General features: G+C 55.3%; 1 protein-coding gene across 17 annotated transcripts in view; it reads right to left on the bottom strand.

Moving 5' to 3' along the window:
- Positions 1-2,285: 2,285 nt before the first annotated feature.
- The window catches only part of NFASC (neurofascin), a 181,257-nt gene continuing 165,694 nt past the window's right edge, over positions 2,286-17,848 (bottom strand). For 12 of the 17 annotated variants that reach the window (XM_036344413.1, XM_036344419.1, XM_036344420.1 and 9 more), the window contains 3 exons: positions 10,729-10,860; positions 8,816-8,885; positions 2,286-5,436 (listed from right to left, as the gene is read on the bottom strand). In XM_036344413.1, the coding sequence (XP_036200306.1) occupies positions 5,205-5,436; positions 8,816-8,885; positions 10,729-10,860 (434 nt within the window). In that variant the 3' untranslated portion in view covers positions 2,286-5,204. The remainder of the gene's footprint in view (positions 5,437-8,815; positions 8,886-10,728; positions 10,861-17,848) is intronic. The other 5 variants (XM_036344421.1, XM_036344422.1, XM_036344423.1 and 2 more) reach the window with 1 other exon arrangement.

The raw sequence follows: 17,848 nt of genomic DNA, 5'->3' as shown, positions 1-17,848 counted from the left end.
CAAGCCCTGACCGCACCTTGATTACTGGCTGTGTGGTCCTGGGCAAACCCCTCCCCCTCCCCGGGAGTTAGTGCCCTTGTCTGTATGCTGAGTCATTTCAATGAGATCAGCTCTGATGCTTTCACACTCAGAGATCCGAGCCCCATCCTGCACTGGATGCCGTTGCACCCATTTCATGTCCACCCTTATTCCAAAACACATTTAATACTAATTTACTGGTGGAGGGGCACTGGTTTGGGGTGTGTCTTGAGACACTGGTTGGTGGGGGCTGTGGCTTCCCTGGAGGGTGGTCGCCTCTCTCTCGGATCCGCCTCTGACCCTGTCTCAGGAAAGCCTGCTTGTGAGGGGAGGGGACGGGAGAGGGGGGAGGGAGGTGCTGCTCTGATGTGGGCTGCACAGGCTGCGGGCGGCCCAGGAGCTGGGCTCTGCCCAGGACACCGAGTCTCCTGTCATTTCAAGCTGTTTCATTTGTTTGACTCTGATTAAAAAACAAAACAAAACCCAGACACTCCTGCATGCTACGCCTAAGTCACCGTGCGAAGCTCAGCCAGGATCTGTGGGGCGTTTTCTTTCGAGTGGACCTGACAGTGTTGGGCAGGGCCCCCTGGATTAGTGATCACGGTGTCACGAGCGGGGAGTGCTCTGTGCCCATATTTCAGGCACTTGCCACCCTCCCCCCCCCGAGAGGTGGTTCCCTGGCACCAGCCCCTGCTGGCCGAGAGCCCAAGGAACCTCACCTCTTCAGTGTGAAGGAAGCAGCCTCGAAAAGACAGGTAACAGCAGATCCAGTCCCCACCCCGCCAGTCACGCTGTTTGCGACCTCTGTGACTTGGCTCTGACCTTGCGAAGGGCTCCCGGTGCCTTAAAGGGCCACTGTCTGTGCTGTGCCTGGGGCAGGCTCACTCTCCTTTGCATCAGACTTGTTCTCGCTTGGTTTTGCCCTCTGCAGTGGCCCAGAGGGGCCCGCCCTGCACAGCTTTCCTTCTGCCCCAAATCGCACACTGCACCCCACATAGCCCTTCACAGCTCACGCAGGCCTGGGTGTGGACCCCGCCTCTCCGAGACAGCGTTCTTCTCGAGGAGCCGCCGGCCATATGGCCTCGGTCTGCAGCGTGTCCATGTGAGGGTGCGCCCCTGTGAGGGTGCTGGGTGGGGCTGGGGGAGCAGTCCCTTAGCTGGGAAGCCCACAGATACGCCTGGGTCTGTTTCCACCCCTTTGCTAAGGCCAGCTGCTCAGGGAAACGATGAAACTAGTTGCCAGGCAGCAGACACCCTCGCAGGGCGAGCAGTGTGGGCACCGGCTGCCCCTCAGGCGGGTGGAACCTGCGCTGGACCTTGGGAGTGGACCCGATACATCCATCCTCGCAGGCAAAGGCAGTGGACAAGGCAAGGAGCCAGTCTGGTTGTCCCTTTGGCTTAAACTCAGCCCTCCCCTCAAAAGCCAGGCAAGAAAGAACCAGTTCCATTCTCCAGGAGCCAGGCAAGGTGGGGGGCAGCTGTCCCCTGGCCCTACAGCAGATGCTCCCCCGACACTGGCCTCCTTGCTCCAGGTGGGCCCATATCCGCCTGTAGGGAGAGGTATTCACCGGGGGACTGACGAGGGGAGACCGAGGCACCAATACACTTGCCCAAGGGGCAGAGCTCAGGAGGCGGGCTGCTCCTCAACTGCCCCGGGGGTTTGATGCCCTGTCTTGCCCAGCCTTGCAGACCAAGTTCTCTCTCTAAAGCTTCTCCCTTCGAGCCTGGGCCATTGGCAGCTCACACGCTCAGAGAGCTCCCAAGCAATGCCATTCTGTCCCAAGCTAGGCCGGGAGTGGGGGCAGCTGTCCCCTGGCCCTACGGCAGGATGCTCACCGGACACTGGCCGGCAGCCCTGAGAAGGCAGGGGCCACACCTGACCTCACCGCGGTATTCACGGCTCAGAGCCCAGCTCATAGTTGATGTTCAAGAGGATATGCTGAGCTCTAACCGGTTTGGCTCAGTGGATAGAGCGTCGGCCTGCGGACTGAAGGGTCCCAGGTTCGATTCCGGTCAAGGGCATGTGCCTGGGTTGCGGGCACATCCCCAGTGGGAGATGTGCAGGAGGCAGCTGATCGATGTTTCTCTCTCATCGATGTTGCTAACTCTCTATCTCTCTCCCTTCCTCTCTGTAAAATATCAATAAAATGTATTTAAAAAAAAGAAAAGAAAAGAAAAAGGATATGCTGAGCCCTGGCCAGTGTGGCTCAGTTGGTTGAGCGCTGTCCCATGCACCGAGAGTGGCCGGTTTGATTCCCGGCCAGGGCACATGCCCAGGTTGTAGGCTAGGTCCCCAGTGGGGGGTGTGCAGGAGGCCGCTGATGGATGGATCTCTCTCTCCCGTCCTCTCTCTCTCAAAGTCAATAGAACATAAAAGTACATGCTGAGCGGCCATCGCAGCACAGGCAATAAACCTGCAGTCACTGCGAGGTGACCTACACGGCTCCCCACTCCGGCCCCCAGCCAGCCAGGCCGAAGCACCAATGGTATCGCCCTCTCCCGGCATGGTGGTTGGGTGTTTTGGGGTGACTGTTTGAGAGCCCTGGCTGGCAGGGAGTGGGGACAATACTTTTCTCCTGCTGAGCTGGGTGGATTCTGGCACGGAGCCATGAAAAATGGACTTTCTTCTCCCTGGAAGGGCTGCCTCCCTAACCTTAACCCTAACCCTAACCCTAACCCTAACCCTAACCCTAACCCTAACCCTAACCCACATCTCTCTCTAAGCACCTGCCCCCTGTGCCTGGGGAAAACTTGGTTCTCCAGGCCAGGTTTGCTCTTGCTGCCGTGATGGCATGGTGGTGTGGGCGAGGGGGAGTACACAGCCGAGCGGGGTGTAAACGAGGAGTGAAGACAGGCTGAGGAACCACTGCCCCCCAAGACCCAGGGGTAGCGGGGGCCCTTCTGTGGCCATCAGCTGTGCAGCAGCCTTTGTAGAAGCAGGGGCATGGGCCCCATGACTTCCCACAGTCCTGCTTGCCCCAGGAGCCCGTTTTCGGTGCAGTCAGTTCATTAGTGTGTGTGGTGCAGTATGGACGCAGGGCCTGAGACACTATCTTGCTCAGACACAGTGTTTTCTGGAAAGGCCGGTCCTTTCATTCAGGCCACAGGCACTCTTCCCTGGCACTCCCTGCAGGGCCCGGGGTCCAGGCTGCAGGAATACCCGGCTGTGTCCAGGCAGGTGTCAGAGGGAAGCCAGGGGAGGGGGCCCCTGAGCTCACTCCCCAGCCCCCTGCTATTCACCCTGTTCCGGTCGCCAAGAGAGAGCTGCCCCTTGGGGCTTCTAGGTAGCAAACCTGCCCGTGATTCCCAGGTTCAAACAAACAACTGGCCCAGCTCTGGGCTATGGTTTCTTACCTGCAGACAGAGTGTGTGTCTGTGGGCCTGACCTCCACTGACTGGTCGCTAAGGGATGCAGGCACAGCTAATACCTTTGTGGCGTATACACGTGGCAAATGCTGCTTCAATAAAGTCTCTGAAGGGCACAGCCCTGTTCCTGCCCAGGTCCCTGGCCAGCAGCTGGAGGCTCAACTCAGAGGCTGTGTCTGCGGCAGGTGGCCCATCACAGGGTCAGTGTCCCCCTCCTGAACCCGACGTGAGCTGCAGCGACAGCTCAAGATTCCTCTCAGGCTCAAGCTCTCTCTCCTCTGAGACCAGGTACCTTTGGTTTCGAGAGCGGGTTAGTGGGGTGGACGAAGGCGGTGCCTTCAGCCTCCGAGCACTGCAGGCAGGTCTGCGAAGGTCCCCTCTGGGCCACGGCTCGCAGGGCACGTGTGAAGTGGTTGTTTCTGGGTCTGCTGTGATGCTTGCATAGGCCGCCTGTTCTCCTCCAGACAGGCCTTGCTGGAGGCTTGCGGCTTGCAGGGAGGGCTGGCGCCCGGGGCTGCAGGGACACGGGAGAGTTGCGTAAGGCATACGAAGAGAGGCGCGCCGAGTCCTCCAGGCCAGGTTTCATAGCACGGCTCGGGTGCTGTCCCCGCAGGGGGCCCATAGGGAAACACCCTACGGGAAGGACACCCCGTCTGCACAGCTGCAATGTTACAGAGAACCGACCGAAGGGATGACACCTGCAGAGGTGAAGGGGGAGCAGTGCTTTACACCCCCAGACACACCAGCCAAGCTTCCGCACCACAAGGCCCCATCTCCTGGAGGGCACGGTGCAGACCCTGGCCAGGTGGGGGGCACCCTCTCCTCTGGGATACAGTGGGCGTGGCCCTAACGCCTAGTCCTGGGTGTCCCTGATGGGGAGGAAGGAGTCCAAACCCAGTCTTGTTCTCCTCTCTTGAGGTGAGCACAGCTCCCCAGGGACCGGGTTCCTGCTTTTCTGCTGCTTGAGGTCCCCAGTCACTGGAGTTGAACTTTCCATCAGGGCCCGCTCCTGCTCCTCACACTCCTCCACCAGTCAGTGCAGCTCTTGTCCCAGACACTCTGGAGGATCGGGCAGGGTCACAGGGAGGAGCAAGAGGTAGCCCACCTCCCAGCTGAGCCAGAGCCAGAGCCAGGCAAGAAGCCCTGTCCGCCCTCTCCCTGCCTAAAATACTGTCATTTTTCCGGAAAGGAGCCAAGCCCAGCTCAGCAACAGACAAGGCCGAGGTGATGGGTTGCGGGCAGCGGGAGGCATACGGCGAGAAAGGCATCCTTCGAAATCACTGGCCCCACGCGGTTGAATACTGCAGCTTTTCTGTATGTTCTTTTATGGACCAAAGTTTTTTTTACCCATCGTTGCAGCTTTTTGGGGGAGGGGGGAAGGGGTGGGGGGAGAGAGAATCCACCTATTCTTTCTCTTCCCAGGGATACTTCAGAAGGAAGGGAAAGTGGAGACATTGGATCTGAAGGGAAAGATGGATAAAGCAAAACAAAGGCAATGACAAGTACCAGAACCGACAGGAAGTGGTGAGTGTATGCTGAGGTCAAGGGAAGGCAGTGCCGGGGGAAGGCTCAGGGCGGCTGTGAGGCTGAGCAGGGGCCCGGGTGCCCTCCAGCTGAGCTCGGCCACGGCTCGGGCTCTCCCCCACCGATGGCACCTGGTGTGTGGGTCATGGGGAGGGGCTTATGGTTGGCTGGGTGGTCAGTGGTCCTCACAGCTTGGCAGGCCCCCACGCTGTACCCTGTCCATGAAGGTGGCGGTGGCTGGGTCGCCCCCGCGCCTCTCGCCCCACTTGGAAAGCAGTGGCTGTGCCTGGGCTCCGCTAGGCCAGAGAGTAGATGGCGTTGACGGGCGACGTGGCTTCCGAGCTCTCGTTGCCTTCGGTCTCCTCCTTGTCCTTTTTGACCGTGTACTGGCCGATGAAGGAGCCGTCCTCGTTGAACTGCCCCTCGCCGCCCTCGCCATAGTCCACCAGGCTGTCGTCACTCTCCTGCTGCTTGATGGTGCCGTCCAGCGACGTCTGGCTCCCCTGCAGCGGCTTGTTGTCCTCGTCACTGGCCGGAGAGAGACAGAGAATCAGAACTGGACCCGGCCCCGTGCTGCCCACACCTGGGGCGGGGCAGGGCTGGCCTCTTGCCACGCACAGGCACGATGGGCTACACAGCTCCGAGGGGACAGGTCCTCAGGGATCAGCCCGTCCAGCCCTCCCCGTCCAGCCAGTTCTACAAACGGGCAACTATGGCCCGGAGGCCATGCAGCTTCTCCAAGTGGGGGGGAAAGTGGGCGCAGAGCCGGGACAGGAGCCCACACTTGACTCCTGGGCTGGGGTCCTCTCCATGGGGCTGGGCCACTCTCTGGGGTGGGAGGGAGCAGGCACAGCCACTGCTGGGAGACCAGGCGGACAGGAGTCAGGATGGGTCAGCCCTTCAATTAGCCTCTCCATCAAGAAGGGTTGGCCTGGTTTTACTCTTGATTTGTGACTTCGGGTTTTTATCACCATTAAACTTTTCTATTGATTGATTTGAGAGAGAGAGAGAGAGAGAGAGAGAGAGAGAGAGAGAGAGAGAGAGAAGAGAGATTTGTTGTTCCACTTATTTATGCATTCATTGGCTGACGCTTGTGTGTGCTCTGAGTGGGGATGGAACCCGCAATCTTGGCGAATCAGGATGATGCTAACCAACTGAGCTATCCGGCCATGGCTGATGAGTGGCTTAGTCTGAAAAGGCTCTGCCCTTGACAGAAAACCAGGGTCAGGCCTTAAAGAAACAAACCTTGGCCCTGCCCCTCCCGTTCTCAGCCCAGGTGTTGTTTCTCTCAGCTGTCTCTCTCTCATTTATCTACAAACAGATGCTGTTGCTTCAGGCCTAGCAAGTGAAAGAGGGTGTGACATGCAGATAACAGGTGAGACCAGAAACGGCTCAAAGGCATCCTGTAGCTCCCTGAGGCCCCTCTTGTGCAGGGAGGGCTGGGAGGCTGGTGGTGAGGGTGACAGCTGCCCGCTGTGCCTGCGGTCCCCCAGCAGGTGAGGCACCCGAGTGGGCCAGCATCTGCTCAGGCACCACATCCCGTCTCCCAGCTGGGAAACTGCCCTTTAGGCTCTGAGGGTGGCTGGGTGCTGCTGGCTGCGCTTCAGAGGGGGAACCAGCTCCCTGGCAGGAGGCAGTGGGACCAGCCATGAGGATCTGGGTTCCGGTAGGCGGGACGATAGCGGTGCCAGGTGGTCTGAGCAGACACACACCGTCCCCTCCACAGTCCCCAGGCCATACTCAATACTCCTTCCTGGGTGTGCGGTCTGGCCTCCCACAGCAGTGCTGGGCGAAGGCAGCTGTCAGGGGAAGGCACGAGTGAGCGCGGAGGTGCTGGGCATTAGCAGGTGGAAGGCTATCAGCCCACTCTCCCCACGCTATGAGTGACGGAGCGATCGCGGCCCCATTCGTAGCTACTGTGTTCTGAGGCCGTGCTGCGGGAGAGGGGCCGAGTGAGCGAAGTGGAGCTCACCTTTTGAGACCTAGCAGAGTTTTTAAAAACTTGAAGATCTAAATTGGTTTTATTAAGCGATTCATAAATTGGGCTGCAACTCGTCTAGCAACTAGATTCTAGTTACCAGGCCCCTTACCCTGCCTGCCAGGCCCTTTCACAGGCATTCCCTCCCCAGAGCCCGCCCCCACCCGCAGAAACATGAGGATTGTGTCTGACTTGAGGGCATTCCAGGCCCCGAGGGGCAGGGAGGAGGACGCAGGTCTGGAAGGGACACACCTCTCGAAGGGAAGATGAGAGAAGCCAGGATGACGGGGGACCCTGCTCCAGCCTCCTGTCAGCCTACCTTCCAAGAAGTCTCCGAGGGCAGGTAGACAGACAAGGGGCGGGGGGGGGGGGGGGGGGAGGCGCGGACTGGGGCTGGGGAGGCAGGAGCCCCAGCGAGAGGTGCTCTCCTTGCCCCAGGCCTGTGCGCCTAGAAACTTGTCTTTTCCTCTGATGTCTTCATTTCAGCCCTTTCCCAGTTTAGGGCTCTTGGACTCATCCCAGTAGGGGCTCTAGGATGAATGCTGCAGACCTCACCCCCTCCCCAGCAAAAGCTGAGGCGGGGGATGTGCACGTGGGGGTGCATGGTCCATGCATGCGTATCCAACCTCAGTGTCGGCGGGGCAGGAGTGGGTGGGGAGGAGGCAGGGGTTTTGCCCACCAGCTTTGGCGTCCAGGGGAGGAGCGGTGCCTGTGCAAACAGCTTCTCCCAGCACAGGCTGCCTGGTCCGGTGTTTGAGGGCCTCACCCCTCCTCGGTGGCTACACTGAGGGTCTGGGGGAGAGAACGCCCCACAGTCTTAGGACCTGATGACCAGGGAACAGCTTATGGAGGAGCTGGGCCCCACCAGGGTCCTGAGGACCGTTGGGAGGGGCCTCGCCTGCCTGCCCTGTGGGAGGCTTACGGGAGGTTGGCTGGACGTGGTCCTTAAGCCGCCAGACAGGCTCCAGTGTGGGCAGTGAGTCTGCTGCCCATTGATCTGCTCTGCTTGCCAGGCTGCGGATGGGCAGAGTGGCGGAGGCCCAGGAAGGGATAAGGAGGTCAGAGGAGGACAGGGGTGACGTGGCCCCGGAGAGTGACTGGGTGGGGTGGGGAAGGAGGGCTCTGATGAGAGCATTTCCTCCCACCCCACTTGGTCTTGGAATGACCCACCACACACTGTTCCTCAACTCAAAATACACTCGCCGTCAAAACAGGCAGACTGCCACTCTGCTAAGCCGGATATGAAGGCCGGTCCAGGCCTGAGAAGGAGCATGGGGACGGACAACGGCCGTAGCTGGGAGCTGGGCCCCTGGCCTCCCAGCTCTGCCACTGGCTCACTAAGTGGCGAATGTGAGTCTTGGGCAGGTCGTCGCTCAGTGTGGGCCCCAGTCCTCTCAGTTGGGACAGTCGCTGACCCTGATGCTTCTCTAAGGCCTATTTCAGCCAAAACCCAGAGATCTTGTCCAAGTTCCTGAGGAAAAGGCTAGGACACCCCCCCTCCCACTACCACCATGCCCTTTAGGACAATCCAGCTTCCCCGGGACAGTATCTTCAGGTTGGAATGGGGTGTAGGCAGAGAGGAAGCGGAGAGCCCGGCTCACTTCATAGCAAAGAGGACCCAGCGCTTGTTTTCAGAGAAAAAAGCTGGGAACACGTGTAAATAGCCCGAGCGATCTCAGCTGCGCAGCTGAACGAGAAAAGGCCGTACACGTGTGTCGGGCAGTGTGGGGGCAGCCATGTTCGGCACAATCAGGCGAGCAGGTGCTGCCGGAGACGGAGGTGACCGTCCAATGGTCGATGGGGGAGGACCTCAGCACAGTGGCCCGTCAGCCACGGCAGCTGCTGAGGGCAGGGCCCTGCTCAGGGCAGCGAGGACAGCCACCCGACAGGGGGCACTGCGTGCCTACAGGAGCCAAGGAGACCACCCACCTGTAGTCAAAGGAGCCATCCTCTTCTTTGGGGTCCTCGGGGCCAAGGGGAACATCCTTCTTTTCTCGCACTTGGCCAGTAAGAGAAGCAGAGACACAGGCGTGAGGACTGAGTGTGTCTCTCCCTGCAGGTCCCTGACCACAGAGCCAGGAGACTCCACCTTCGGGGCCCCCATTCTCCCCCTCGACAGGGCACCAGCGATGCCTCCCTTGTTCTTGCTTCCACATTGAATCAGCCGCCAAGTTGATTCTGTCTCCTCCTCCTCCCCATGGGCTTCCTTACATCTCCACCCACAACTACTAGTAAATGCTCCTCCCCCCCGGCCCCCCACACCCCTCCCCGAGGTCTTCCCTAAACACCCAAGGGGTGAAATCCTCTCTCTGGGACCTTCCTTACCCTGCTCTGTGTGTAGTTCTGTGTGTGTGTTTCCTATGCCTGTGACAGAACCGCCAGTTCTGCCCTTGAGGGCGGGGCACCCTGTGCTTCTCCAAAGCCGTGGCCTCAGGTGTTCGAGTGGCCCCCTCCCCCACCTCTGCGACTGGAAAACATCCCCCAAGGCCCTGTCCTGTGCTCTTCCTTCCGTGCCCGCTGACATGTCCTTGAGGGGGAGATGTCTTTCCTTCTAGAGTCCTTAGCACCCAGCAGGTCATGAAGGAATGACTTTATGTATCCTTTTTGGGGTGTAAAGAAGGATCATCACCTCCTTTTTAGGGGAGGAAAACAGGCGTTGAGAGGTGAAGGACACGTCACATAACAAATTGGCAACTTCACTAAGTCCAGAGTGAAGACGCGGGCCCAGGCGTCATGGCTCCTGGTGCCCTCGGCTTTCTAAGGGTCCCCTTTCGTCTCCCTGAGGAGTTCTCCAGGGGGTCCAGTCCCATTTGGAACAGGGACGTGAACGCAGTCAGGCCGCCCACCTCCCGAGCTCTGGCTTTCTTACAGAAGAACAGTCCCATCACAGCACTCAGCATGAAAGAAACATCATTCACCGGAACAGAAATGAGGATTTCCTGCCCGCCCCTCACTTCAAGGAGAGGCACAACCCTTCAGAGTCCCAGGGGCTGCGGGTAAGGGGGCCGGGGAAGAAGGAAGTGTCCGCTCTCTGAGTTTAGGTGGGTCCTGGAGGAGGATTTGGTCTCCAGGATGGAGATGAGCAGGCACTGGGAGCACGGGGTGTGTGTGGCCACCGGGGCTATGGGGGCAAGGGACAATTTCACTCTCAGGGCCACCCGTTATCCTGACTCCTGTCACCCTGCCCAATCCATCGCAGACAGGGGGCTGTCTGGCCCATTTGAAGACAATATTTCCAGAAACAAGAACGCCAGAGGTCCTTGTCCTTGACTGTAGTTAATCTGGGCTGGAGGACCTTGAGGCCCCCAGAAGAGAAATGCCCCCTGGGCCTCTAGGGAAGCCCAAAGCCCTTGAAGGGCCAGGAGGGACCCTGTCAGTGTGTCCTGCCCCTCAGCCTCGGCATGCTCCTCATGGGGGAGCTGCTGTCCTGTTAGGGTGTCTGCAATGGTGTCCTCACCACGCCGAGAGCCCAATGCTGCAGCCTCTCTCCCGGCTGTGCTGCTTCTGTCCAGACCCTCCTCGCTACTCTCTCTCACGGTTAGAGCATATGCCGCTCCTCCTTCTTCTTGGACACAGGTTTCTAATGAGATTCGGTCTGAGAAAAGCCAATTTACCGAGCAGATGGATGGTGAGTCAAGGGAAGGAGGGTCATTCTTAACAGGGACCAGGGTTCCTCCCATGCCCTCTCTGGAGCTGCCTGGACGGCTCCATCCGTCCAATTCAAGCAACTTAATTACCTCAAGAGCTTTCTGGCAGGTCTAAGATGCATAGAACAGGCAAGAGGACTGTTTCTTGGCTAGGGTTAGGCTCACTGAGAACAGCCCCCCCGCCCCCCATCCTACCTGGGTACTTGCCACCACGGCTTCTCTTGATGAAACAGACGATGAGCAGGATCAGCACCAGGAGGGCGATGGCGCACATGAGCCCGATGAACCAGCCCTGGGTGACGATGTCGGGCTGGTTGTTGGTGTAAGCTGCGGGGAGGCCAGAAGCAAACACGTGAAGGACCTCGCATGGGAGAAGGTGAGGAGGGAGAGGTGAGGAAAGAACTTCAGCTACTTCACAGGGATGCTATTCCTAGAGCCTCATGCTACCAGCTAGCAGCCCTCCGGCCCACACTATGCGATACAGAGACAAAGAAAAAATAATTAAGGAGCCAAGGTCAAAAGGTTGGAAAAGAGGCCAAGGAAGGGGGTCAGGGAGCAGAATAAGCAGCAGAAGGCTGGCAGGCCCTTAGGAAGGGAGGTTCCCTAAGGACGAGGCATGGCACTTGTGCAAACCACATGCTGGTCACAGCCCGGCGGGGGTTGAGGGGAGGCCCGGACACGTCACAGAGGTACGATTCCTATGAATGAGCCTGGGGGAGAAAACGAAGCCTGGGTACCACTCATCAGGGAACAGGGCGTGGTCACGATGCAACCCCCTTATAAGAACATAGGCCCAGGGCAGCAGGTCTGGGCAGGATGTAGTGCCAGGACACCTTTGCTTTCTCACGTCTCCCCAACTGGATTGCGTGCTCCCTGACAGCAAAGACAGTCCTGCATTGGTACCCCAGGTGGCTGGCGGCGAGGTTGGGGCCATGCTTTTAGCACACTCCGAACCACTTCCACACGTGAAGACCGCCCCTCTACCCCCGTAGCTGTGACTTACCCCTGCCTTCCCCTATGACAGGGAGTCCCCCTCTGTCCCTGCCTGGAATACGTAGAGACTGTCTCCAAGTGGACAGACTCCTGTGTGATTGCAGGCCCATGTGGGTGAGCCTGGAAGATAGGCGTTCAGGCATGTGATGGTGTCCGGAGGGCCCAATGGCTGCAGCTAGGGCTCAGGATGGGGTGCGGGTTGGGCAGGAGCCACTGGCCATTTTCCTTTCCATGGAATGGAGAGCAAAAGCGACACCTCCTGAGAGGCAGCCTACATGGACACCAAGATGCAGAGGAGAGGAAGGATCTGAGAGCCCGTGGAGTCAGAGCCCAGGTTCGGGGCCACCTGGGGAGGAGCACAGGGAGCAGGGAGAGTGCTCCAAAGTCTATCAAGTGCTATTCTGTGCAGCAGGTACCTGGCTGCAACTGCACCCTTTGTTCCTCTTGGGCTGAGAACTGTCTTCTCAGCACCGTGCCAAGGGCATTGCACCAACAGAATCTCAATCAATGGTGAAGACCTACAATCAACTGCTGCCATGCCCTCTGAGCCCTGGCTGCCCGGGGGAGAAGCAGGTGAGTTCCGTTGAACATGGCTCATTACCCTGACCTATGCACACTGTGGGGGAAACTCCCATCCCTGCTTCCACTCCTGTTCCTACAGGCCGACCCCACAGTGTCAGAGAGACCTTCCCCATGTCCCCATAGGGTCAAATCGCCTCCTGCTTAGCCTCCAATACGGCTCATTACTGGGGAAAGTCCTGACCCGTCAGATCCCATCGAGCTGGCCCTGGCCTCCTCTCTAGTCCTAGTTCCTACCATGCTCTCCTCACGCTATACTCCAGCCACACCAGGTTCTCTCATTCCTGCCCAGGGCCTTTGCTCTGTCTTCAGATCTCTCTGTGCCAATGTCATCTTCTCAGAAAGGCCTTCCTGCATCTTCCAGCTAAAGCAAGTCCCTCCGCCTAACCCAGGCACACGGAGAACTCTAACTTATCTTCTTCTTAGCACTTATAACCATCCGATAGTCACACACTTATCAGCAGGAGATACGTTCCAAGACCCCCAGCGGATGCCCGAAACGGTGGATAGTACCAAACCCTACATTTTTTCCTATCTATACATAACCTGTGATAAAGCTTAATTTATAAATTATACATAAGACATTGACAACAACTAATGAATAGAACAATTGCAGCGTACTATAATAAAAGTTACGTGAATGTGGTCTCTCTCAAAGTATCTTATTGTACTGCACTCACCTTTTCCATGATGATGTGAGATGGTAAACGCCTCCCTAAGACGGAGGGGAATGACTTAACATTAGGCTCTACTGACCTTCGGACAACAGGTTAGGAGGAGGGTCATCTACTTTGGGCGATCCTGGCGCATCGAGCCATGACAATGTGGATGGCGGGATGTCAGGAGCAGGCGTTGCCGATGGTTGGGGAAATGTAATATTTCCAGATTGCAGTTGGCTTCAGGTAAGGGGGGGCCACTATATTACTATCACTCACGGTTTCCACTTGTAAGCACTTCCCGTGGGCTAAGCTCTAAGCACTTCCCCACTCTCTGTTAAAATCCTCACAACAACCCCATAAAGTTGTTTGCATTATTATCCCTAATTATAGATGAGGACTGAGGCCCCGAGGTTAGTGATCTACTCAAGGTCACAGAGCCAGTAAGCGGTAGCATTGAGAAGTGACCCCAGTCTGTGCTCTTTCCCGCTCTAGTCCATCCCCCAGAAGGTAAGCTCCTTGCAGAAGGGACTGTCGGGTCCAGTGCTGTCTCCCCAGTGCTAGGACAGAGCCGTACACACAGGAGGCACGCGATTCACCACCACTTCCTCCCCTCCATTCAGCCCACTCACCCTCTCTGGGCCTGATGGGGCCTCTGCTAACCTCAAACTCCTCTGTCCTTCCTTTTGCCACCCATTCCAGCACCAACCAGCATTATGCTGGTCTCCTTGGCCATTTCTGCATTTTTCTGCTCTTGCCATGCACCCTGCTGGAGGAAGAGGCAGACCCAGGCCCATCTCAGATTCACGGTGTCATGTGTCAATGGGGCCTTCACTGCTGCCTGGCAATTCCCTTTACTCATCTCCCACTGCTCCTCCCAAACTGTTCCCCTGACATCACCCCCAACCCGGTCAGCGCTGACCCACTTACCCCACCCTGGAGGCCGGTGAAATCTCCGCCTCCACCACCATCCCTTCTCCTGTGTCAGACAGGGCTCTCTCTCCTCTGAAGCTACTCCCCTCTCAGCGGTGGGACCCACGCCTCGCTTCCTTGGCAGCTCAATCCTGAAAGGATTGCTGAAAACTCTAACAGTTTCAATTTCCTCTTCGTTGCTCTCTCTTCCCTTCTGCTGCTAAGTAAGTTGAAGCTTCCTGTATCTTAAAATAAAAACCCATGAGGAGCCTGCCGAGCCTCTCAGCTCATGCACTGTCCTTTTATAGGTAAACTCAATCTTCCCTTGCCTCCAGTTCCTGTCAACCCTTTTCCCACCCCCAACAAGCCAACTCCAAGTCCCTCCATGCTGGTCGTTTCATCTACCACCGTGGAGTGGCTCTTCCCCAAACCTACCTCTGCATCCTCGACTCTCACCTTCGCTGGCAATCCTTCTATTCATCTCTCATTGTCCTTCCAGCCAGTTCCACCCCATAAGCCCAGCACTTCCTCCCAACAGCTCCTTAAATGGTCCATCTACTTGAAATTCAACAAATCTCCTGCCCCTCCCTGTTCCTTGCTTCTGCCAGTGGCTTCACCATTCTCCCTCTCTCTAAGGGCTATCATTTCTCCTTCCGAAGTGTCTCTCATATTCCCCTCACTGCTCCATTCCAGAGGGTCCCCTCACTCTCTGCCTGTCAGATCCCGAGGAGCCGATGACCATTGTATTGTGTGTTCCTAGGACACTCCCATGAGGCCTGGCCTTCCAAGTGCTCCGGTCTCCCCACCCTGCCCAAGAGCATCTCACTGCCACCCCTCTGCTCTCCTTCGTTCTACCCTCCTCCCGGAACCTCCCATTCTTCCAGCTAACACCAATCTCTGAACTCCATTTACTTCGGGCAATGTAACATTTAACTGCCGCATTTCCTGGGTCCTGCTTTCCAATGGTACTATGAAAAGTTTGGGAACAGGGGGGGTTCTTTGAGCCCCCTAGTACTTAGCATGCTGCTGATCACATAACAAGTAGGCAGTGACTACTTATTGATGAATGACCAATTTAACCCTAATATGATATGATGAACGGTGTTAGTTTCTGCCCTGATATCGCTAGGGGTCACAGGGATATTGGCTGGACCGTGAGCCACGCCTGGGCGCTGGGATGAAGGACTCACTTCCGCCTGCGTTTGGATGAGGTCCCCACCTTCTGCAGGGAAGCTGGTTTGCATGTCTGCAGCGGCCTGTTTGCTCCACCATCGTCCTGATGCTTGTTTGGGTACATGCCGAGAGCCGTCTCTACAAGACCCCCTTTCCCTGGGGAGAAAAGTCGCAATTCCAGGGAAAGTGGCCATAGGGCAGTGATGGCGAACCTTTTGAGCTCTGTGTGTCAGCATTTTGAAAAACCCTAACTTAACTCTGGAGCCGTGTCAGATATAGAATTTTTTTGATATTTGCAACCATAGTAAAACAAAGACTTATATTTATGATATTTATTTTATATATTTAAATGCCATTTAACAAAGAAAAATCAACCAAAAAAAAATAAGTTCGCATGTCACCTCTGACACACGTGTCATAGGTTCGCCATCACTGCCATAGGGGCAATGTGGAAAGCAAATGCAGCTTTTCATTCCTGACTTCACCTTGAAAAGTTCAAATGTTACCTTTAGTCCTTACGAAAATGGCCAAAGAGAGAGAGAACCAAGATGGCGGCAAAGGCTAACGCCGGAGTTTGCTGCTTTGAACAACTACTTCAAAAGTGAAACCAAAAAACGGAAGGGACATCACCCAGAACCACAGGAACGCTGGCTGAGTGGAAGTCCTACAACTAGGAGGAAAGAGAAACGCATACGGACACTCAGAGGAGGCGCAGTGCTGAAGTCAAATTCTGAGGTGCGGAGTGCGCGGAGCGGGCTGGCGGCGGAGGGCGCGGTTGGAGTTTTCAATGGGAGGGAGTCGCAGACTCTGAGCTCCAGATACGGGCGAGTCTTTAGGGACCCAGACTCAAACAGGAGAAGCGGGACTGTCTGGCTTCAGTCAGAGCGAGTGCAGCTTTCTCTCTGAGCTTTGCAGCGGGTGCTGGGACTCAGAGAGGCAGAGCCCCTGGGGACAGGACTGAGAGCCGCCATAACTGCTCTCTCCGGCCCACCCTGTTGATCCTGTGCGACCCGCCCCGCCCAAGCCCTGCACAGAGGCATTTGCCCGATAGCCTCAGGCAAAGGCTAGATTAGCACCTCCCTAGAGGACAGAAGTTCTCTCACTGCTGACACAGCTGATTCTCATAGCCACTTGGCCTGAAGGTCAAACCCTCCCTGGAATTAGCTACAACAATCAAGATTTAACTATAAGACTGCGAACAAAGACCACTAGGGGGTGCACCAAGGAAGCATAACAAAATGCGGAGACAAAGAAACAGGACAAAATTGTCAATGGAAGATATAGAGTTCAGAACCACACTTTTAAGGTCTCTCAAGAACTGTTTAGAAGCCGCCGATAAACTTAATGAGATCTACAAGAAAACTAATGAGACCCTCGATCTTATATTGGGGAACCAACTAGAAATTAAGCATACACGGACTGAAATAACGAATATTATACAGACTCCCGACAGCAGACCAGAGGAGCGCAAGAATCAAGTCAATGATTTGAAATGCGAGGAAGCAAAAAACACCCAACCGGAAAAGCAAAATGAAAAAAGAATCCAAAAAAGCGAAGATAGTGTAAGGAGCCTCTGGGACAGCTTCAAGCGTACCAACATCAGAATTATAGGGGTGCCAGAAGATGAGAGAGAGCAAGATATTGAAAACCTCTTTGAAGAAATAATGACAGAAAACTTCCCCCACCTGGTGAAAGAAATGGACTTACAGGTCCAAGAAGCGCGGAGAACCCCAAACAAAAGGAATCCAAAGAGGACCACACCAAGACACATCATAATTAAAATGCCAAGAGCAAAAGATAAAGAGAGAATCTTAAAAACAGCAAGAGAAAGAAACTCAGTTACCTACAAGGGAATACCCATATGACTGTCAGCTGATTTCTCAACAGAAACTTTGCAGGCCAGAAGGGAGTGGCAAGAAATATTCAAAGTGATAAATACCAAGAACCTACAACCAAGATTACTTTATCCAGCAAAGCTATCATTCAGAATTGAAGGTCAGATAAAGAGCTTCACAGATAAGGAAAAGCTAAAGGAGTTCATCACCACCAAACCAGGATTATATGAAATGCTGAAAGGTATCCTTTAAGAAGAGGAAGAGGAAGAAAAAGGTAAAGATACAAATTATGAACAACAAATATGCATCTATCAACAAGTGAATCTAAGAATCAAGTGAATAAATAATCTGATGAACAGAATGAATTGTTGATTATAATAGAATCAGGGACATAGAAAGGGAATGGACTGACTATTCCTGGGGGGGGAAAGGGGTGTGGGAGATGCGGGAAGAGACTGGACAAAAATCGTGCACCTATGGATGAGGACAGTGGGTGGGGAGTGAGGGCGGAGGGTGGGGCGGGAACTGGGAGGAGGGGAGTTATGGGGGGAAAAAAAAGAGGAACAAATGTAATATTCTGAACAATAAAGATTTAATTAAAAAAAAAAAGAAGAAAAAAAAAAAAGAAAATGGCCAAAGAATTTTCTATGAAGTTTGGACACAGAAGGCTGTTCAAAACTAAGTGGGTTTTGTAACTATGTGTGGTGATGGACGTTATTTAAACATTGTGGTAGTCATTATGCAATGTATACATGTAACAGATCATTATGTTGTACACCTAAAACTAAGTAATCACAAGAAACTAGAAACACCAATCAGAAAGGATCTATGCACCCCTATGTTCATAGCAGCACAATTCACCATAGCTAAGATTTGGAAACAGCCTAAGTGCCCATCAGCAGATGAGTGGATTAGAAAACTGTGGTACATCTACACAATGGAATACTATGCCCCTGTAAAAAGGAAGGAACTCCTACCATTTGCAACAGCATGGATGGACCTGGAGAGCATTATGCTAAGCGAAATAAGTCAGTCAGAGAAAGATAAATATCACATGATCTCACTCATGTGCGGATTATAATGAACAACATAAACTGATGAACAAAAACAGATCCAGAGACTGAGAAGCTTGGATCAGATGCTCAAACCTCAGAGGGAAGTAGGGGA

The sequence above is a fragment of the Myotis myotis genome, unplaced genomic scaffold (genome assembly GCF_014108235.1).
Source record: "Myotis myotis isolate mMyoMyo1 unplaced genomic scaffold, mMyoMyo1.p scaffold_m19_p_18, whole genome shotgun sequence".
Lineage (NCBI taxonomy): Eukaryota > Metazoa > Chordata > Mammalia > Chiroptera > Vespertilionidae > Myotis > Myotis myotis.
This window is presented reverse-complemented; position numbering and strand designations above follow the sequence as displayed.